Source organism: Protomyctophum bolini (assembly GCF_963924005.1).
Source record: "Protomyctophum bolini genome assembly, chromosome: 3".
In the NCBI taxonomy this organism is placed as follows: domain Eukaryota; kingdom Metazoa; phylum Chordata; class Actinopteri; order Myctophiformes; family Myctophidae; genus Protomyctophum; species Protomyctophum bolini.
This window is the reverse complement of record NC_137864.1, coordinates 7,172,517-7,195,974: the sequence shown is the minus strand read 5'-3', so window position 1 is coordinate 7,195,974 and position 23,458 is coordinate 7,172,517. Positions and strand designations below refer to the sequence as shown.

At 40.8% G+C, this 23,458-nt stretch overlaps 2 protein-coding genes across 3 annotated transcripts in view; both read left to right on the top strand.

The window, feature by feature from the left end:
* Positions 1-16,166, top strand: part of npepps (aminopeptidase puromycin sensitive) — a 31,671-nt gene extending 15,505 nt beyond the window's left edge. For both annotated transcript variants that reach the window (XM_080755681.1, XM_080755680.1), the window contains exons 18-23: positions 5,401-5,543; positions 6,490-6,546; positions 7,109-7,216; positions 10,083-10,238; positions 11,885-11,932; positions 14,067-16,166. In XM_080755681.1, the coding sequence (XP_080611807.1) occupies positions 5,401-5,543; positions 6,490-6,546; positions 7,109-7,216; positions 10,083-10,238; positions 11,885-11,932; positions 14,067-14,213 (659 nt within the window). In that variant the 3' untranslated portion in view covers positions 14,214-16,166. The remainder of the gene's footprint in view (positions 1-5,400; positions 5,544-6,489; positions 6,547-7,108; positions 7,217-10,082; positions 10,239-11,884; positions 11,933-14,066) is intronic.
* Positions 16,167-18,662: 2,496 nt separating this feature from the next.
* cUnh6orf120 (chromosome Un C6orf120 homolog) lies at positions 18,663-22,696 on the top strand. The gene is made up of 2 exons (XM_080759533.1): positions 18,663-18,739; positions 21,374-22,696. The coding sequence occupies exon 2, from the start codon at positions 21,411-21,413 to the stop codon at positions 21,990-21,992; it is 582 nt and encodes a 193-aa protein (XP_080615659.1). The 5' UTR covers positions 18,663-18,739; positions 21,374-21,410; the 3' UTR covers positions 21,993-22,696.
* The last annotated feature ends 762 nt before the right edge of the window (positions 22,697-23,458 follow it).

Genomic DNA, 23,458 nt, shown 5'->3' with positions numbered 1-23,458 from the left:
AAATCTTTATTAACAGTTTGCAGAATTACAGTACATTTCAAGCACAAACTCAATACAAAGACTGTTAACTGTGAGTGGACGACCCAATTAAGCCTTACACTTGTTTACAACAGGGTCCACATTGTTCAATTCATCAAAACATTTAGAGACAAACAAATAGACACTTCTATGTAGTTAAAGAACAGAACAGGAATTCATCATATAGGAAGCGAAAAGGGAAAAAAAGTATATATACAGTGAGGGGAACAGGGGGATAAAAGAAAAGAAAACGAAAGACAGAGTGTAGGGCGCCTGCACACAACACCATGCGTTGATGCCATGTGTGCATATGTGCAGGCACCCAACACCACGTCCATACAAAAACATAGTACAATCCATAGTACAAAGACAGAGTGTAGGGCGCCTGCACACAACACCATGCGTTGATGCCATGTGTGCATATGTGCAGGCACCCAACACCACGTCCATACAAAAACATAGTACAATCCAGATACAAATTCAGCTTTTACAGAGGCCAGTTTCGAATTGCAGCCATCCGTAGGTGCCCTTTGAGAGCAGTTTTGAAGGAGCCAAGGGATTCACATGTCTTAATGACTGTTGGTAGGGCGTTCCACATTTTGGTCGCATAGGAGCGAAAAGAATTTAGTCCCTTGTTTGTGCCGAATCTGGGTTGTACATGGTTTGTTGCACTCCCTCTGGTGTTGTGGGTGTGGACTTCGTTTACATTAAGGAAGTATTTAGACAGGTACATGGGTATCTTGGTGGTGTATCTAATCTTGTGGACCAGACCCATTGCAAGATGCTGTACTCTGTCGTCGACCCTAAGCCATCCCAGCCTGTCAAAGTGGGCAGGGGTGAGGTGGGTTCGGGGGGTGAGGCCAAGTAGGAGCCTGACCAGTTTGTTTTGGGAGGTCTGGAGCCTTGTTTTAAGGGCCTTTGAGGTGCTGTGGTACCAGGAGGTGGATGCATAGTCAAAGAAACCTTGTACAAGGGCTCCTGTTAAGGTCTTCAAGGTGTTTTTGTCGACCAGTGAGGAGATCCTGTAGAGGAATCTTGTTCTTTGATTGACTTTTTTGATTACGTTGGTGGCCATCTTATCACCGGAAAGATTGGCCTCCAGGATGGAACCTAGGTAGGTAATTTGATCCTTCCGTGTGATAATATCATCACCAACTCTAACCAAGAAGCCATCTGCCTTTTTGAGATTACTATTTGATCCGAAGAGAATGGATTCAGTTTTTCCCAGGTGTAAGGATAGTTTGTTATCAGCGAGCCAGGTGCAGATTCTACCGAGTTCAGAGCTGAGGGTCTTTTCAACCTGCAGTTTGTTCCTGTCCGAGACCAGCAGTGCTGAGTCGTCTGCGAACAGGAACAAGTTGCAGTCACAAGCTGAAGTCATGTCGTTTACATATATTAGGAACAGTAAAGGCCCTAGTATGCTTCCTTGTGGGACGCCACAGCTCACTGGGAGGGGGGGGGACAGTGTTCCGTTCACTTCCACCATCTGTTCTCTCCCCTCCAGGTAGGATTGCATCCAGCTCACTGATGTGCTATCAAAACCAATAGCTTTAAGCTTGTTAACCAGTATGGAGTGGTTCACGGTGTCAAAAGCCTTTTGGAGGTCCAGCATGACCATGCCGCAGTATTTTCCAGCATCCACCTCGTGTTTGATGTGGTCGCTCAAATAGAGAAGGCATGTGTCAGTGGAGTGGGATGTTCTGAAACCAGATTGGAACTCGTACAACAATTTATTAGTGGCAAGATACTTTTCAACCTGTTCATAGACTATTTTTTCCATCACTTTCGAGATGGAGCTTAGAATAGAAATAGGGCGGTAGTTGCCGGGTTCTAATTTGCTCCCTTTTTTGTACAGGGGGGTTAGTCTTCAAAGAAATTTGATAAACATTTCTAATCGAGAAATGTCAACTTATAAATAAGATTTAATGCTAATTAAAACAAATGATGTTTTCATAAAGAACAATACAATGTATTAAACCAATATATGAAAAAACGGTATCAATGAGTTTCTGAAACTCTTCCCAGCAAAACGAGCCTTGTCTCCAAACTCTGAGAATCTGGTTGTACTTGGCCTGACGCTCAGAGCGACAGGGTGCTCCAGCCTTGTTCTGGCCAGTGCAGTTTCAATATACACAAATGTAACTTTATTTAACCACTATTGTTGACAAGGATGGCAGATTGAAAATGTGCAGATACAGAGAGAGAGCAAAAAAACCCTCAAATAATGAACGATATCTCTGGCTCGCTCGCGGTGATATGCTTCAAAACACTATGGTACAGAAGGGCAGATGGGTGCATAGTGACTTTCAGTGAACACTATAGAAATAGAAAAACGCTGAGTAGCCGAAATGCGTCCGTTTGTCACAACTGCTACTTTCGTTGATTGGTCAGCTACTGCCATGCCTCTGCCCTTGCTGATGTCCGTAATGAGCCGCTCGCCCAGGACAAAGAAATGCTGGGTTATGTGATAAGCACAAGTAAACAGAGATGAACAACAATGAGCATGCATTACCAATGGAGCGCCGCAGTCCCTCCCCCTTTCAGAAAAACGAGTGGCCCAGGAAATCAAAACCCAATGCATTCTCCCATAGGCACTACTTATTTAATTTATTTAAAGACAGTTACGCCGTAGACAAAGCCAACTCGGATCGTGACAAATCATGACAACGAACACAATGTTTTGGGCCGATCAAATCATTAGAAGAAAAGAAAGTCAGGAGACAACACTATTTGTTTTGTTTTTCGTCTTATAAATTATTTGATCGGCCCAAAACATTGTGTTCATTGTCATGATTTGTCACGATCCGAGTTGGCTTTGTCCGCGGCGTAACCGTCTTTAAATAAATTAAATAAGAAGTGCCTATGGGAGAATGCATTGGGTTTTGATTTCCTGGGCCACTCGTTTTTCTGAAAGGGGGAGGGACTGCGGCGCTCTATAACGGTTATCATATTTTTCTGGGAATTACAAGCACAGTAACCAATATCATCAGCTATCTTATTGCTGGCCTGAAAGGGCTGGGAGAAGAAAAAACATCGATTAAAGTTCTCAGTCGCCACGATTTATTTCAGTCATTTGTATTCCACAGCAGTCTTCAATGGAAACATGTTGTGCATCGAAAATAGCCAATCTACACGTCAAAGAGCTTATGGATTTGCTATTTCCGATTATTAGTTATATTTAGGATGAAAAAGTAATTGTAAGTGTTGAAACTAGCAGTAGAATAGAATTTGATTTATAAGTATTTTTCAAGTGGTCAAACTAGCTATATATATTTGCATGTTACAAAAAAACTAAAGATCTCGGATATTTCATAAAAGGAAAAACCTCAATCTGCAATTTCTTCAGCTGGAATGTGGAGCATGAGTTTAGAAAGACTACATAATTATTGTGCTATTTTTTGAGGAAACACTCAGTTTAACAAATCACAGATTGGGACAGTCATGAGATTTAATTTTGCTTTTAACCAGGTGCAGTACTTTGGTTTTTGGTTTAGACTAGTCATTGGTTAGACCAGTTCATTTAGTCCAGTGGTAACCAACCTTTTCAAGCCCAAGAGCCCATTTTATTCCCAATTGTAAGCCAAGATCTACCACTAAAACGTGTTAGAAAAAACACTTGTTTTTTTGCTATTTCTGACAGGCTCAATGCATGTGCACACATCCACACAAAGACTAAAGCTTAAATTAGAATAAATACTTATAGTAAGTTATATTATCAATGTCAAATAATATTAAGACAAATTAGAAATAATTAGTATTAGAAATATTTTGTTTCTCATTTCAATGAATATTCACATTGGCAGATGTTCAAATGACATAGGCATAACATGACCATATATATTTGCACAGATATGGTGACATACTCTCAGGGTCAGCCCACCTTTAATGAGACTGCTGTGACTGCACTTTATCTGCAAGCGTTTTGAAATCTGGTTCATATTTAGTGATTGCCAGTCTGAGGGTGTCATTAAGATGTGAGTCAGTCATACGAGTTCTAAACTTGGATTTTATTATTTTCATTTGTGAAAAGGCCATTTCACATAAGTACGTGCAACCAAAGTAGGCATGCAGCTTCAGTGCACACGACACAATCAGGGGATACTTCTCTGCTCACAAGAGACCAAAATTCCTTCTCTTTAGCTCTGACCTGCAGGTGACAGTCACTTACTAATCCAATAATCTCCATTTAAATATCTGAAGTTAATGCAAACACATCCTGCATTTTATCGGACAGCAGTTCAATGACAGTAGGCTCAGTAAAGAGGAAAGGGTTTGATACAAAAGCAGCTACTTGACTCATGCGTTGTACTTCAACAAGTTTTCATATTTCATATTTATCATATTTTTTGCTCTATGTGTGCATGTGTACAGAATTCAAACTGTAGCATTGATTATTGTCACGGACGGAAGTCATTCTTTCCCTTTGCATATGCCCTGGAGTGCACTCGCCTATTAGTTTGCATTGCAGACTGGTATATTCAGTATATTTTTCTCATTTTTATATTTTTGTTGTTGCTACGCACAGTGCGCAGCAGTTGAGGAGAACGCAACTATGCATTCCTTTAAGCAACACAACTTCTGCAGCTGCATCCATATGTTTAGAATTTGCATCAATGATCAAATCCCAATAATAAAAAATATTATAACAACGAACAACGAAAACTGAAGGAGCAGCGGCGCTATCTATCTATCTGTGTCTGCAGCCTGTCACGAGCCCCGTAATGAACGCACGTTGTTCCGTATTTTAATGTCGGGTCGGAGAATAAATACAGTATGAATGACGGCGGGATTTATTTGACAACTCTGTCCTGCTTTCTTCACGAGAAGAGAAGAGCGCTCACAGCTGCTAATATGGTACCTGTCAGTTCGCTTTACGGCTTGTGTAGTGTAGTATGTGAACCTGGGTCTGGGAAGCTCAGAGCTGCAGCCATTGGCTCATGATACGAGCACACGACCAATGGGACAGGTCATTCAGTGTTGCTAAGATACCACCCCTCCCACCACACACGCACACACACCCTTGGACGATGGGGTCTATTCTCAAACTCAGAGCCACAGCGCTCTGCTCAAAATTAATTTGCATGTGACGAGCGGCACTGACATTATTCCAATGGGTCTAACACTTCGCGATCGACTGGAAACGTTCCCGCGATCGACTGGTAGATCGCGAACCCCGGGTTGGTTACCCCTGATTTAGTCCTACAACCTATCTCAAACCCTCACCCTAAACCTATAACCTCCCACGGGGCAGCACACCTAAACCTAACCTTAACCCATGTCTAACCAATGACTATAGTCTAAACTAAGTATGCACCCATTTTAACCATGGAAAAACTAAACAAAGTGAATGTGATTTTTGTCCTTTCATCACCTTTCATGTAGGCCATCTGGATGCTCTGTTGAGGGGGTTGGTTCTAGGGAAACTGGGGAAGGCAGGACACAAGCCCACACTGGAGGAGGCCAGGCGGAGATTCAAGGATCACGTGGAAGGCAAACAGGTCCTGTCAGCAGACCTCAGGAGCCCAGTACGTGAAGAAACTTATTTCTAAATTATAATAACTAGCCCTTACCCGCTGTGAGACGGGCGCAGTACCCCCCCCCCCCCCCCCCCTTGTGGCCGCGGGGGTACTGCGCCCTGGGCGCTTTTTATTAATCATTAATGTGTCAAATCGAAAAAAGGGCTTCGTTACGCCCTCCATATTATTATGGTCAATGCCTGTGTGAAAAGCGATTGGTGCAGGCAGTGAGGAGCTACGGCAGTCACAGTGACAGACAGACACACAGACACTCAGACATTGACTGAATCATAGACACTCAGACATTGACTGAATTATAGTGTGATTATTATTATTTATCCCATTGAGACATGTGACCACAAAAAGTCTCTTAAACCTTGTTTCTATAATGGGTTCTCAAACTATTTCATGTCAACGACCCCAAACATTATATTATAATGTAATAATCGGCCGCCGACGCCATCTGAAAATATGTTCTTTCAGGCACCCCCCCAGATGCAAATATTTGAGTTAAAAACGTTCGCTGTGAAAGAATATATATTCAAAGATTTGCGCCCACATTTTGCAGATTTTTTTCCAAAATAGCAGATCTACACGCTCATAGCGCGGTACTCGGGGAAGCGCTGTTAACTTGTATATCTGCTACTTTTCAACAGCTAAAGATTAAGCTAAAGTGGCACAGATGCATTCCAGGTCTTAGGGTCTCCAGAGTTGTGAACGAGAAATGTAAAATTGTCTCTGCTATTGAACAAAAAGAGCTACTACAAATAAATTGAAGTTCTTTTCAACCCTGTCTCCTCGCAAATTGTGTCATGTCCCTTCACCCTAGACAAAGGTCCATAACAATGGTTTATTCAGGGAGAAAACATAGCGAGATCTTTGGCGATGATGGGAATTATTAATGTCCTCGTCTTGTAGAAAATGAATTTACAATGCAAATGTGTGTCTTTCTCAGGTTTACTTAGCAGTGTTGAAGCATGGGGACAGTGCCACGTTGGACACGATGATGAAGGTAAGGTGGCTCCATGGCATTTGTTCTTCAGGCTATTATGATTAATGAGCTTGTATGACGATTCGCTCATCAAGACGAACGATCACCTCACTGACTCAGTCTGACAAATATTATTACTAGATTATATTACCATAATGTTGGCATATAATGTCCAAGAGGCCTTGATCACTTATCGTGAGATGAGATTAACGTTTGATGGCACATTTGATTTGAATGTCACTCTAGTCCAAATGTCGTTCCTTTATTCCTCTCCTTGACTTTGCCTCCTTCTGCCTCTGTTGCAGTGTTGATTTCGTAGACTAAAAAAAACGTTTGTCGACTACTTTTGTTTCAGCCACGAAAACTAAATAAAAACTAGGCTATGATGACTAAGACTACATATTTTGTCAACTAGACTAAAATGTCAGGGAGGCCTGCCGAAAAGATTTTTTTGTCGACACGATCAACTGTAGATTTGGTCGCCTAAAATCATATGATATTTAGTTGACTAAAAAAACTTTTCAGATTACTAAAACTGACTAAACTAAATCTGTCAATTTAACACTACTTCTGTTGTCCTCAGCTCCACAAGCAGGCTGACATGCAGGAGGAGAAAAACCGCATTGAGAGAGTGCTCGGAGCCATCTCTGCCCCAGACCTCATCCAGAAAGTCCTCAACTTTGCCCTCTCGGTATGCACAACCACGTCTTATTTTTCTGAAATCAATAACCAGCTTTTTCTGCACCCGCCCATCAATGTTATAATCCCATAATTGGATATTGTTTCCCACCGCGGCACCAAAGAATTGGACCTTTGACTGGAAGCTGCTGTTTCTAAATACAGTAGCAGGCAAAACAGTGCTTTATTTATATATATATATATATATATATATATATATATATATATATATATATATATATATATATATCAGAATAAATGGCATGAACCACAGTCGACAAACGACAGGTAAATGGGCACCTAAGTAGAGTGCAAAGAAAACAAAAGTGCTACATTATAACTAGTAGACCAGGTAAACATCAAACCTACCATCTATCTACATTCTACACATACAGTAGATGCCATTCTTTGCATTTGTGAACTTAATATGCATGCGTTACCAATATACTTTCATTGGAACTGGCATCTATCAACAAAGTGGTCATTCCACAGCTTGGGGAGCCAGGGGGAAGAAGAGTCTAGGACAGTGGCTTTTCGACCCTTTTCATATCAAACGCCCATTTATTTATTCTGCATTTGAGCCACGGACCTCCATTTGATGACATCAGGGCCATTTGCACCAAGAAAGATTAAGCCTTAATCTGGTTTAAATCAAGGTTTATCTATTAATCCAGTTGCACCAAACTTTAAACCTAGTTTTCACTAATCCGGTTTAGTTTTAAACCATCCTTTTAATCTGGGTTTTGTTTTTTTAATCTTGGTTTTAATTTTCACAGTAAACCTGGATTAATGTCAATCCTGTTGCACCACTACTTTAAACTTTGATTTAAGTATCAATAAGGGATTAATTCTAAACCAGCAGGAGAGGTGGTTTAATTGAAAACAACATGGCAGCATATATACCTCTACATGTTTGTTGTTGTTTGGGAAACTATCGGAGGAAGTGGTGGTGTGTGTGATCGACGGAACAGATCTATAAACCTACCACGCACCACGGAGTGACCATACGTCTGTTGTTTTTTTTAGCGAGCGAGACGACTTTTTATTATATATATTTTTGCTGCAGGCACTATAATTTAAACATTCTCAAATATGAATGAAATAGTAATGCTAATGATGCTCACGACTGCTGCTGTTTATTTACAGCGCAAAACCAAGATGGCGGACACACAACAAAGTTTAATCCATGACTTAATCACAGTTTAAAGTTTTAATCACAGTTTAATGGATTTTAATCACAGGTTAAGGATTTAATCACAGATCTGTTGAGCAATGCTTAAAATTAAGTGGTGCAACACAACTCGAATTAAAATTAATCCTTGATCAACAAATCCCTGATTAACACTAAACTAAACTTTATTTAATCTTTCTTGGTGCAAACGGCCCTAAGCCTCTCAGACCCAAGACTTAAATGATTTAGTTGTTGTTGGATAGGATTTTGTCCACGCTGTATGATGTTGGTACCATAGGATAGATAACAAGCTCATAGATAACAAGCTCATAGCGCGCCACCAAGTGGCGCGCTATGAGCTTGTAGGTCTGCTATCTTCTGAAAAATCACTGCAATGAGTGACGTTATGAAAAACGGTGTGTTTGCAATGGATTCAGAATCATGTAAAACCCCTAGTTTGACCCGTCACGTGCTACTTAAAGCAGAATTTAAATGTGTACATTTTTCCTGCATATAGGTTTGTTAATGGTACCCCAACTTTCAGCAGCTGTCACAAAGTTGGGTTTGGCACAAATTGAGAGGTGATGGTAGAGACCTTTTATGAACACATTTGTGAAGAAAGCTATTGGTAAGCATTTATTTGGCAGAATAAAGTTGGCTACCTTTCCCTAATTAAGTGTGACGTTGGTGAAATGAACACACCCTGCAGGGGTCAGGAGGACTTTTACCAGCTGCAAGCTGGTCAATATTAGCTTGTCAAAGTTCTGATTGGTAGATACACACTGGAGATCGACAGGAGATCATTTTCTGCTGAGCCTGCTCTGTCACCAGTTGGCAACACTGGTTGCCAAGCCTGCATATTTCCAGCCTAACGTGGATTCATTCACAGTTGCTTGCCTGGTTTGGTTTTTGGAGGCTGCTTAGCTTATTTCTGTCACGACAGTTGCCACCACTGGCAACAACCCATAACATCCCATCGTCTGCATGGCATGGCTAGTCGAGCAGTTCTGATTGGCTGCCTCGTCTCCAGCCATGTTGCCTCAGAATTCTTTAGGGTCACTATTTTGAGCATAACAGCGGATAATAATAATGCAGCTGGTAATTAATTGATTTAATCAATTTGGGCTTGTTTCCACTAGGGATTGATTTAATCAATTTGGGCTTGTTTCCACTAGGGAAGTAGAGTTTGACATGGTGGGAAGACATCCTCTGTCAGATGTCAGCCAGGCACGACAAAGTATAACACCCATAGACATAAAAAGGTAGACTCCTCCTTCGGCTCGTGTGTCTCTCGAGGGGAGGCAACATGGAGGCAAGCTTTCCCGAGATTCCTTATGAAGAATAGCGGAAGCATTAGCGGAAGCTTGCCAGGCTTCCATGTTGCGTCACAGAAGGGCATGTTTGGTAGGCCAACCAGCGGCACTTGCTTTGGCAATGTAAACGTTGTTTCATCATGCCAATAATAAAGCTCACTTGGATTGAATTGATAAGTCCCGGAAAAGACAAGCTCTGATTGGCCTATAGTCACTTGAGCGGCAGTGACGCAGTGTGCCTTCCGCTTGACTTCCTCCTCACACTGGAGTCTCATCGCTCCAATGAACGGCAGCGGCCAATAAGTCATCTTATTTTTAATTTTTTATATCTATGATTACACCATTGATTGATTCATCACCAGCTGATGACCAACATGATGTTCCTCCTCCTACAGGAAGATGTTCGTCCACAGGACACGGTGTCGGTAATCGGGGGCGTGGCAGGCAGCAGTAAACAAGGCCGAAAAGCCGCCTGGAAGTTTGTGAAGGACAACTGGGATGAGCTTCACAACCGCTACCAGGGTGGATTCCTCATATCGCGACTCATCAAGGTAAGCACTTTGGCCACCTGCGGTAGTAATATTTTGCAATTTAGTGTCTATAATTCTGCTAAGTAGTATACAGCAGTGGTTCCCAAACTTTTTCGTGTCAAGGACCCCCAAATCAACATTTATTAGGCCACGGACCCCCCATTTGAAAACATGACAGTGACCCCAATAAGGGAGGATTTTTACTGCTCTAGCAGTGATTCCGAAACATTTAATGGCATTTCTATCTCTGGTAACCCAATTTATATTGTAAAACCACTGTTAATTTAACTCTGACAGTGTACAAATGGAACCAAATGGCACTCTCAGAGTTGCAGACCCATGAGGGTCCATTTGGTTCCTAACTATCTCTAATTGAGCTAGGTACCCCCTGGAACTCCCTCAAGTACCCCTAGGGGTCCCCGGACACCACTTTGGGAACCACTGGTATACAGTGTATGTATTCTGCTGTTCCCTGTATGGATGGTTGTATGGTTAAGTAAAAAGTAAGTAAAATGTTGAGCTGTGTGAGGTGATTGCAAAACTATTGTAATTTGTGTGCCCTGTGCTGAGTATTTGACCTATGGTGCAATTTGGTGGTCAAAAGTCACAAAGATTGAATTATTGATTAACATGGTCTGGCATAACATCTCGTAGAAGGATGAGAATGCATTTCAATGCTTGTCTCACGCTATTTTTAGGACACTGAGGTCATTTTTAGGACACTGGCTGTGGTCATTTGGCAGTGCGGTGTGAGTGGCTCAGCTATGCACACTTCTCATTTGCCCTTGTTGTCATTTGTGTTACCGTTTGGCGGTGTATACAGTTTAGGTTTACACGGACAAATGCCCTTTTTATATTTATTTGTTTTAGAGCAAAAAGTGACTTTGATTCCCAACTGAATGGATGCTGACTTATTGCATCAGGGAAAGTGTCCTTCAGCTACTTAGCAGATCTACAAGCACACACTGTACGACAACTACATGTTGTGAGCTTGTAGTGTCCTTCAGCTACTTAGCAGATCTACAAGCGCGCACTGTACGACAACTACATGTTGTGAGCTTGTAGCTCTGCTACTTCTGAGGCGCGACACCCACATGCAACTATAGTAAAGTAGAACTTATGTACCGGTAATCTATCTGACAAAAACTAATCTATATCACATTATTCAATCTTTATCAAGAAAGATAGGTATTAAAAATGTTATCTGGATTTCTTTCTTTCATTTATTTTCTTGGTCTGTCACGAATCCTCATTACCTCATTAATAATTTTGCCGCTGTCGGGCAGAAACCACTTATCTCCAGTCCATGTTCTAACTTTAACATACTACAGAGTCACTCAAAAGTAGCTGATCCAGAAGCTTGAAACACAGCGCAAAGTGGCATGTTTTGAGCTTGCAGATCAGCTACTTTTGCTATTTTTGAATTTCAACCCTGAAAAGTAACCGTTTTGGACATATGAAGTGAGGTTTTCACCCAACAGAGACGATATGGTAGATTGTGATCTGGCCTCTTTCTCTTCTCCAAAACCATTTTTGTCTAGAATACGGTGCATTGGCAGTGATTTTTCTCTAAAGCAGAACATGGATTGAAATGGAACACTAGTCATATGAGAAGCATAATGGTGTCATGTGATGTGGATACTTTCTTTGTTCACCTGTCTTTGCAGCTCTCCGTTGATGGATTTGCTGTTGACAAAATGGCGGCTGAAGTGAAGGTGAGCGCCCTGCGTTCTTTACATTACATCTACTTTTTTGGAAATTAATATATTTAAACAAATTGCTATACAAATCCAGCTCCCTCGGGCTCACAAGAACATTTCTTTATAGAAACATGAATTATGTGTGCAAGGTTTTTTTAGACCTGCCACTGGGGGGGCCTTTCACCCACACTACACAAAACAAGAGGTTTATAATTACATTTGTTTGCATATGCCTTTCTCCTGTGACATTCTGAGTTGTGCCTCATGCTCATAGATTAAAGTTCTTAGTCGCCATGCCATTCAGACATTTGGATTCCATGGAAGTCAGCAGTGTTCTATGAAAGTATGCCTACCGTATGCACTGAAAATAGACTATCTACAAGCTGTAGTTCTAATCTGTACGGTTGTAGATAGCCGGTTATTTGTTATTGTAAAATGAAAGAGTATTTGAAGTAGTCATGTTCCAAAGGTTTAACCCTCTGACGTCTGCCATTTTGTTTTAAAACACAAAATGACTATCCTTTTCTTCTTCTTTTTTGTCAGGGCCGGTATGGCTGACTTTAGCATCAATTTGCATACATCTGCTTGTCTGTATGGCGACCAAAACATCATAATTATGCATATCATGCTAATTGTTTATGAAAAACGGCGCTTTCACACTGTTTCACAAATTGCATTAGGATTTTTGATTTAAGCAGTTTGTGTACGAGATTCTAGTTTGTGGACTCGCTGTCTTTTGGATCATGTCTTCTATGGAAGCATGTTGCACACAGAAAATAAACGATCATATGTACCGTAATTTCCGGACTATAAGGCGCACCTGAATATAAGCCGCACCAGCCAAATTTAGGGAAAATCCCAAATATGTATACAAGCCGCAGGTGGCCCCCTAGTGGCCGTTTCGTTAGCTCAGAGCCTTAGATGGCTCTGCGTTAGCTGTAAAAATCCATAGATAAGCCGCACCGTTGTATAAGCCGCAGGGTTCAAATCATGGGTAAAAAGGTGCGGCTTATAGTCCGGAAATTACGGTAATGACATTGTTGAAGAAACATCTGAACATTTTTTGGGATGCTCCAAATAATAATATAGGCTAATAATAATGTGTGTGGGTCCTATGCCACCAGTATTGGAGCTGTCCAATTCCATTTATAATGGTGCTGAAATAGTGGAGCTATCTATTTCTTTGTCTAAAATAAATAAACAAGAAAAGGTGACGATTATTATTGTTGCTGATTTTTATATTTTAACCATATTTAATAAGTGCTTTAGGCAACACTAACAGTGTGTCACGTGTTGTGGGTGATTTACTGTATATATTGGGTCACAGAATTGAGTAATAGTGTATCGGCAATGCAATTACATATGCCAAATCATGGAGGGAAGAATCTTAATCTGAACTTGCTGATATTTTAATGTTTCCGGGAACAGTATTACATTTGTTTATGTAAAACGTGTGTTCTTTGAGGGACGATGCTGAAGCCTTTTGAGAAACAATTCTGTATTCATTTGATGGCGGCTGTTACTGTACAGGCAGTTAATTGACCATCAATTATCATGAATAAATAACTACTGTACATTGGGTTGGGTTGCAACACTAGTGGATCGATTATGTCTGGTAATAATGGTGATAGCTGGAGGCCTTTTTAAAGGGATAGTTCACCCCCAAAATGTTTTTCCTCTATCGATTACTCACCCCATGGAGACTTGAATCCATGGATATATTTTTTGTTTTTGTCGCATTCATAAGCTTAATAGGAACTAAATGGACTCCCATCAGGTTAAATTAACACTGCAGATGTTCAAGTGTAGATTGAGTAAATCAGTGGTTTTCAAAGTAGAGTCTGCTGTCCCTATTTAATATAGCGTCACAATCATTTTAACCACTCCATTTATACGTTACCGATCACAGATATACGCGTCACCTTGCAGCTTGTATATCTGCTATTATTTATCTCAAATCTCAAATGTTGATTGTTGAATAATATAATATTATCATCTTTCATCATCCCCGGCACAAGATGGGGCCCCGGGGCCAAATTCATATCATTTTTGGGGGTCCTTGACATAAAAAATAAATTGAGAACCACTGCTGCAAATAACAAGTGGTCTAAAAGAATATTCACCCTTTTGTAATCCCTCCCTTCCACAGAGTTTCTTCGAGAGCCACCACGCCCCTTCAGCAGAGCGCACGGTGCAGCAGTGCTGTGAGAACATACTCCTCAATGCCGCGTGGCTGAAGCGTGACGCAGACGACATCCACCAGTATCTACTGCAGCGCAAAGGTCCCCCCGTCTGAGAGAAGGAAAGCTGCCCTGCCCACCGTTACCTTCCCCCAAACCCCCCCCCCCCCCCCCCCCTTTCCTTCCAGCGCGGACCTCCCAGCCCAGCGTCATAGCTGCCTTGGCCCCCCAGTGCAGACCAGTGTGAGAGAGAGAGGGAGACCCACAGCGCACTTAAAGCAAGCAGGCTTCATTTCTCTAAAGAAACTTAATCAACAAAAACAGACAAAAAAAGAAGAAGAAAAACTGAAGAGAGGAAGAAGAAAAAAAAAACAAGACGACAGACAAAGCCAAGAATTTAACCAGGCGTTGGAATCGAGAGACTTTTCTATATAACAAATCCATTTCAGTCAGACAAGGAATGTAGTTACCCCCATTCTGTCCACTAGGAGTTGATGATCATGAGACAATGTTACTGGTACACACAATGGCCCAATCAGATTACCACTGCTAGTGCTAACCTCATGCACAAACACTATGACCTGCGAGATTGCTAATCCCTGTGGACGCGTATTCTCTGCATCAATCCCACCTAACATGCACTCTAGCGCGCAAAAAAAAGAGTTGTAGTTGAAGAAACTGTGAATTTCTTTCCACCCTCCACCCTTTTTCTCTTGCCACTTGTTTTTCAACGCATGAAGTATGATATCCTGTGTTGCTGTTTTGTTTACTTTTTGTTTGTTTTACCTATGTACAAACACGATTTTCTTCATGGCTGACCCGCCCCCCCCCCCCCCCTCTTTTTCTTTCTTTCTTTTTGAGCATTGTGATTGGTTAAAAAGCAGAAGGTGCCTGGGCAGAATGGGGTTAATAATAGTTTATGCTGTTTTCTTGGCGATAGTTCTGAACTTATGGCAAAAAGCACTGATTCTCCATCGCTAATAAACGGTTAGGATGAGGCGAGCAGCGCTAGCATGGTACTACGTTGTATACTGTATAATGCAAGCATTCTTGCAGACAATGTTCCACAGAAATCTAAATCGCAGTGTTTCATGGTCTTATCTTCACCCGTCTACCCTCATGTTCCCATCCTTGGCACTCAATCAGCCCATCACATCACGTCGTACCCCCCCGTGTCTCCCCAGCTCTGTTCAGAGTAAAGACGGATGCATACTAGCAAAACAACAAATGATAACATATTTAAAACATTTCTTTATCTGCCACTCTTGATGGAAAGAAAATATTGGCATAAAAATGTTGTTTTTATAAGATGTAAATGCAGTGATTTATTTAAATGTTGAAATAATCCAGTGTCTCTGGAAAAAGAAATAATGGAAAAAAAAAGAGAAAGATGACAACACTACATTTTTGGGGCCTTTTGTTTTGAAGTATCATCAGGAGGCACTCTTTTTTTAAGGGTCCGATTGAGTGAGTGGCATGCAGGCCCAGTTTGAAGTGACGGGATTACTTTACTCTGCTAATGAACTTGGATAAGCCTTAAATTGGTCAACTGGTTTGCAATAATTATTACGCTGAAGTGGTGGTAGTTCCACTGCGAAGTAAATTGTATCTAATGTGACAGATTTATGCAGACTTGTTGAGCGAGTATATCTATATAGAATTTACAATTTGATGTGGCTATGAAAACATACCGAAGATCATCCAACTTGTTGTCAAGACTCTTTTCCCTGGAACATTTGTTGTGCTTTTTTTGTTTAAAAAAATACAGTTGGTGTTCATTAAAGTGAAAATAAGTCTATAAAAGCGATGTGAAATTAGTACAGTTGATTTTATGAGTGACGTGTGTGCGTGTGCGTGAGAATGTGTGTGTGCCTGTCTGGAAACTAATTTGATATGTAAAACGGTTCTTAAATCAAATTTACATTTTGTATGAACATACACTTAACTGCCAAGTTGACTGATCATAATTAATTACAGATGGTGATAGGAAGTCTGCAATAGATATGAACACTGTATATAACTGAAATATATATACCTTATGAGAATAAAATAAAATGCTTACAAATCAATGTAGACGAGTATGGGGAGAAAATTCTAATATTTGAATGTTATTCCTTAATGTGAATTTATGGCTAATATTTCTGAGTGCTTTATGATTATATGATACTGTTCAAATGAGTCCTTGTTTGTTTTTAACATTGAATTATCTGACAGCCTGTCCAAACAAGACACAGTGACATTATTTATTTCTACCATGCAATTAAGAAGTGACCATGCATAAAGGAATGCACTGCACAATTGTCTACTAGGATGTTCCACAGGGCAAAATGCTGTGGGACTGAGCTTTCTGAGTTACATCATACAGAATCCCTAGTCTACACTAAATTATGAATACATGGTTAGTTGCATTGATGCTTTGCATTTTGGACAACAATCGCAACATATGCTGATATGCAACACAACACTTTTTGATACATCAAATTTATGTCCCAACCCCTTTTCAAGCTTGCCACAAATTTCCTCTGGCAAATGAGAGGCAAAACTGTTAGTTGCTTAACTTGTTTTTTAGATCCCATACATACACAGTACTGCCAGAGTTTCTCGCTCTTTCCTGGGCCTTTAGGCTCTTTTTGAAACTAGCTCCTATTTTCACTCTGTTTGAGCATAGATATATAAATAATATAGACGGCAGCGGGGTTCCACTCCCATCCATTGCCGTCTATTATTTATATATCTTAATCTATGCTCAAGACAAGTGTGTAGAGCGAGTGGTTAGGAGCTAGTATCAAAAGGGGGGTAGACAAAACATCCCTGTCCAGGCTGTCCAATATAAATACCTTCTGGATTTAGGAATGCATTCATGGGCGGAAAAAGTAAATGCAGTTAAGCCTAAAGTGTTTTTTTGTGAGAAACTAATCCCAAAACAGACAGTAGGCCTAGGAGCGACTGTGGACTGATAAAACGACAGAGTAAGCATGACCTCTAGCGGTAACATATAAGACAATTACTTTGTAGCGTGTGTGTGTGTGTGTGTGTGTGTGTGTGTGTGTGTGTGTGTGTGTGTGAGAGAGAGAGAGAGAGAGAGAGAGAGAGAGAGAGCGCGCGCGTGTGTGTGTTATAGGCTACCAAATATCAGGTCAGACGGTCAGACCCTTCTCAAGGGCAGATTGGAAACAAAAATCAACCTGAACATTTGAATTACTGTGGCCACCTCATAGCTCATATAGGCCTATGACCAAAACGGTTACTTTTCAGGATTCAAATGCAAAATAGAGCTTGCCGTCTATTATACTTCTGTGTGACCCTGTAGTATATTATGTTACGTATAGGAGGACATTCATTAATGAAAAAACACAAACAGTTTAAAAGTTTCTGCCCAACAGCAACAATATAAATAATAGTGTAAGCACATATCCAGCTGATCTAAATACTTTTACTTAATACTAACATCAAATTAAACATCATTCTTTAACGATGGTTCTTGTTCAGTTGTTGGATGGTTCTCTAAAGAACCATCCAGCAACTGAACAGCTCCTTTTGTAATGTGCAGCTCTCTGGTGCAGCTCCCCTATATAGAGACCATCTCAAGTGCTCAACTTCTGCAAAGAACCAATATTTTGGTGTGTGAATGGTCACAAAAGTGGCAAAAATAATCATCCAAAGTAAATGAGGCAGTGTCTCAGTGGGGCAGGCACCCATGGAGACTCAGCCTGGATCCGGCCCTAGCTGAGTCGGCATCCAACTCCACCAGTTGCAGAGACAGCAGCAACAGGATTTGGGTATTTTGTATAGTTGACTTCCCATGAACAAAATGCTGGAATAACACTGTCTAGAATGGCTTGTCAAAGTCTCTCATGTCAGTCTGACACACAAAAGCCCACAGCTTGACTTTCATTAGGCCATGAACTGCACGTTGATAAATAATTAAAATGGTCATATAAAACCATCGGTGAATAGGTGAATTTGAAGTAACTGGTGATACTTTTAACAAGTATCTCCAGCTGATCTTTATTTTGAACGGGTAAAACATCACACCCGTGTGAAGTGAGGGGCGCTCTTATCATCGTACATCATCATGACGAAAGACACAATATTAAAACAAAAATGTAGTGCACAAGGTAAACAAAACTAATCATTGATCATCCCCAACATGTCCAAAAAGGAGTAGGAAGAAGTAAAGACTTGTTTACTCCTACCCCCTTCTTATATCATAATCATAGCACAATTTGATAGTATAGCATTGAAATCAGTTTAACCACTTTAAACCTATATATAGCCTATACATCATCTATTTGACAAATGCACTTCTACAAGCTTACAGCACACTGTGAAATCTTTTTTTCAAACATTTTAACATAACAACACATATCTTGCATGAGGGTCCCTGGCACTAATTATTTTGTGATGGGAGTCCGGGTGGGCAAATATATACTAATTTGGGGGTCCTTAACCTAATGAGAACCACAACATTCCTGCTATTTTTGTATAATTTAATTTAGGTCAACGCTGTTATACCCAGTGCTAACCTGTAGATGGCAGCAGCCTGAAGTCTGCCACTGGGGAGGATTAAAGGAAGAGGAAGTGAAGAAGTGAACTTTTTATTTATGTTGCTTCTAAAAATGCGGATCAGAAAATGACAGATGTAAGTATTATTCAAGATGATTTACAGCCAACAACTCGTTAACTTTATATATCTGGTTTGACTCTCAGGATCTTGAAGTAATTGCGACGTATAGTACCTTGGCTTACTCGTAGGATCTCACTGTAGTACTAGTTAATATAAATTAGCTAAGGTAACATTAGCATTAGCACTAGGTTGAAGTACCATATCTAGCCTTTCGGCTTATATTAATACGTGCATCTAAGCTCATTTACAAAGCAGTGGGTTGGTGGAAATATCAATTATAAGACGTCGTTCAGAATTGTTCATTCCTCTTCGTCCAGTCAAAGTGGAGGAATTGACTCAAATGTAAAACATTCAATGCTAATGAGTCCACAGTCTACTATCTGACTTCTGTTCTATGCATAGTATGTCACGATGACTTGGTGAAGTAAATCATTCAGGACCGCCTTATTTTTAGCTTCGTGAAGGTCTTGCGGCCAGGCAACGATGTCATTTAATAGTACTAACTATATCCTATGTATCAGCTTTCACTCACGGTCCCAAGCAAGTATAACGCTGCATACGCACGGCTAAAACATAACTCATAACATGAGTCATGACATAACAAAACATTGTTAACCTTTACCCCACCAGTGGTGGAAGAAGTACTCAATGAGTAAGAGTATCAATGCTTTGTTTGTTTATTTTAACTTACCAAATATTAAAATCACAACCGTGTGAAGTGAGTGTTGCAACTCCGTGTGGGGGTTCCCGGGGGGGGGGGGGGGGGGGGGGGAGTTCCACGGGTACACCCAGGGTGCCGTCCCGGTTCCGGCGAGCCGCCCTGCGTCCGAAACGGTTGAGAAATGACAGAGTTACCGTGTGGCGGTCCCTCTACTGTACCCTCTGTACCTATACTGTACTATACTGACACCCGAAAGCATCATATATACAGTTAATACGTGCGTGTGTGTGTGTGTGTTAGGTTGCGCACAGGTGTGGTGAAAAACAGCCATGCTGTTTTCGTGCTCATACCCACCCAGACAGCCAGCCAGCCTGGGTGTTTTAGACCCACACACACACAGCTCCGTAAGTGGTTGCACCACTCAAAAAATGTTACAATGTGAAGGAGAAGGAGAAGGAGAAAGCCTAAGGGGCTACAGGGGCTTAAGAAGTGGCATTCTCCAAGAACATCTAAGATTACATTACATTGAAATTGCATATCTATTACAAATACACATTACACAGAGGAAGAAAATTAATATATGGACAAAATAACAAGAAAAGAAAACGGCAGAACAAATCACAAGAAGATCAAAGTCACAAAACAGGTTAAATTGGCAGGCCATAAGGGAAGTATGTGGTGATTTTAGACCGTTCTTGAATTGATGATAATACAGACAACTCCCTTAGATGTAGGCCTACGGGCAAAGCATTCCATATTTTAGACCCTCTCTATAGCCTATATTGAACTGAGTTTGAGACGTGCGGGCCATTGGAGGTCTGAGGTGATTTGAGCTACGTGTTGAGTAATTATGGACCTGAGAATTATACCCAAATAGATTATGAAAAAAGGAGAAGGGTTTTCCCCAGTGAGCCATGAACAAATAGACCAATTTGAAGATGGTTCACACCTAATTAACTAAAAGTCTGAGATGAATGTCTTGGATGTACACAACTTATTGTTCTTACAGCTCGTTTCTGAAGACCGTATAATGGCTCAAGTTTGGTCTGATGAGTACAAGCCCAGACTATATTACAATAATTAATATACGGATAAATCATAGAATAATATAACATAAACGCAAATAATTTTAAATTTATTTTACGTAAGATTCCAATACTCTCCTATTCCTATGATACCACATCAATACTATCCAGCATGGAATTGTGGACGAAATCTTATCCAACAACAAAATTCTAAGTGTCAAATGGTGGTCTGTGGCACAAATGCTGAATCGATAATAGTCCTTGATACGAAAGGGGTTGAAACCCAGTGCTTTTAGCAGTCAGTGGTTCAACTTAGTATGTAGTAATGGGTTACCTACAGACCTCAAAAGTAACGGTTGATTCTTTTCAATCTTCCCTTGGTTAGACTTGGTGGTCTTGACTAAATGTATTGAAATCATGCATGGTTTCTTTCTTTGTCTATGGTGTCTTATTTAATTTGTAGTTGTACAATTGTGTTTCTCAGGTATTAAATCCCTACCCCCAGTGTGGAAGGCACACCCAGACTTTTCCCACAAGGATATTTTCCTGTAACTATGGGTGCTTGGACAGAGCTGCACAAGGACACTTTTAGCACCTTTTGGGGGCTATTACGAATCCTTTCACTCACTTTCACATCATATGGGTATTTAATAGGTCACCTGAATATTGGTACTCTAGTCTATATGGAGTTATCCCGTATCTAACTAACCTATCAAAGTCTGAAATGACAAACTCCATATTCTTTGGGCTCGGTTGATTTAGAGCTCCATATATGGAGCTGGCCAACACAGACAACCCCTGCATCTAGTGCTGACGACATACTCCCAATACTGTGCATATAACAATACCTCCGCATTGTACCTTTCCATACTCTCATAATCACCAGAGTTGACATATCGGTGGAGTTTTATCGCACATCAGCACTGCAGTGTAATGTTCATAAATGTGTTCTTTGCGTTCTAGGTCCTCTGGCATCACCCAGTCGGTGACTGACTGACGGATGGATGCCTTCAGCACGATGCTGTACTGCAGTACCCTAGTTGTAGCTCTCCTTCTGTCTCAGGCCAGAGGGTTCCTCCATCCCTCCGAAGAAGGTGACGGCGTCGTCCCCGAGGAGTGGGTGTTGCTTCACGTGGTTCAGGGTCACATCGGCGCGGGCAACTACAGCTACCTGCGTCTCAACCACGACGGCAGGATCATTCTACACATGCGCAGCCTCAAGGGAGACGCGGATTTATACGTGTCTGACAAGACCCTGCGGCCCAGCTACGACACGTACAAGCTGCAGTCTGCCACCTGCGGCCAGGACGTGGTGGTGGTGCCAGGGGACTTTGTGAGGCCTGTGGGGATTGGCATTTACGGCCACCCGTCGCACCTGGAGAGCGAGTTTGAAATGCGGGTGTTTTACGATCAGATGGTAGCAGCACAGGACCCGTTTCATAAAGGATCGTACCCAACAGAAGATGCACAAGGGCATCAGAAATTCCCTCAATCATCAGAGGAGGACTTTCAGGAAGAGGAATCCATCTTTTGGACTATTCTAATTGGACTTTTGAAAATTATACTTGAAATTTTGTTCTAAATTATGTTCTAAGAATGATGTCCTTGTTGTTGCCATGACAGTAAAAAAAGGAAAATTTGAGCGGATTGTCTGGAGCAGAGGTATACATTTTTGAGGGGCGCTAGCCTATTTTGAACTGAAGCAAGAGGTGGACATTTACTTATTTGCGTAATGCTTTTGATTTATGAAGGTAAACTTTGTCAGTTTGTCTTTGTGCATAGAGAGACTACTATTTTGGCTGATACACTAATATCTGTGAAATTATTGAATCAAACCACTTTGTCTTAATGTTGCATATGTATTTATCAAACACACTAGACATTCTGACTAAATCAAGAATCAACCCAGCAATACAACACTCTGAACAACTGCTGATACCCATTAAAAGTAATACTTGTTCATGCTATGTAATTATGCACATGTTCAAGTACATTCATTTGTTTGATTACTGCAAAGGCAGTGCTATTCTATTTTGAGAATAGAAACAATTTGTTTTGGTTTGGAAATGGGCACCGACTTGTACCTGTTGAACAAGCTATTGATTTTACATTTTCTTGGTGAGTTTGAGTTTCATAGGTGCATAAAATGACAACCAGTGAGCAGTCATGTTCAACAGTGCCTTCTGAATCAGTCATTTATTGGTTAAATGGCAATGCAATGTTGTGCATCAGGAGATGTATGATTTAGTAAGATTTCTAAATAAAGCAATTGTCTTTGAACACAAATGAATCTGTCAACTGTCTTGGATGTGCTCTGTTTACCGTATATGACTATCTATAATAATGGACAGATAGCCCAATAATATGCCGCTGCAACATATTCTCCACATATTCTCTGATGCCCAACAGTGAGTCCCCAGATTGATTCCCAGGCCCAGCAGCCTTTGGTCCTTAAATTGTGTCACTCCCTGGCTCTTTCTCCCTGTTACATCAGGGAATATTATCAGTATAATGTCAAATCTGGGAATACATTTCTTACCAAGAATTTTCTTCACCAATGTGTTTGTAAAGGTGTCTACTAACACATCCCACATTGGTTTATAAACTTTATATTCAATCACCCTAGGGGAACTTTTGACAGCTGCTCAAAGTTGGGGTACCATCAACAGCAAAATGTTCTAAATGTCATTATGCTTTAAATTTCATGTGATGTCAAACTAGGTGGTTTCATCATTCTGAATCCATTCCAAGCATTACTTTTGCACGAAATGCACTCGGCCATAGTCACTATGGCCTTTTTAATCCCAAGGAGTGTTTTTCGTGCAAAACTAATGCTTGGAATAGATTCAGAATCATGAAAACCCTCTAGTTTGGCCATAGCCAAATCTGCCCAAATGTGCTGACTTCATCACATAAATTTGTGATGACGGCTATGGCCATTTTTAGCCCAAGGAGTGTTTTTCGTGCAAAACTAATGCTTGGAATTGATTCAGAATGATGAAAACCGCCTAGTTTGACACGTCACATGCTACTTAAAGCATAATGAAA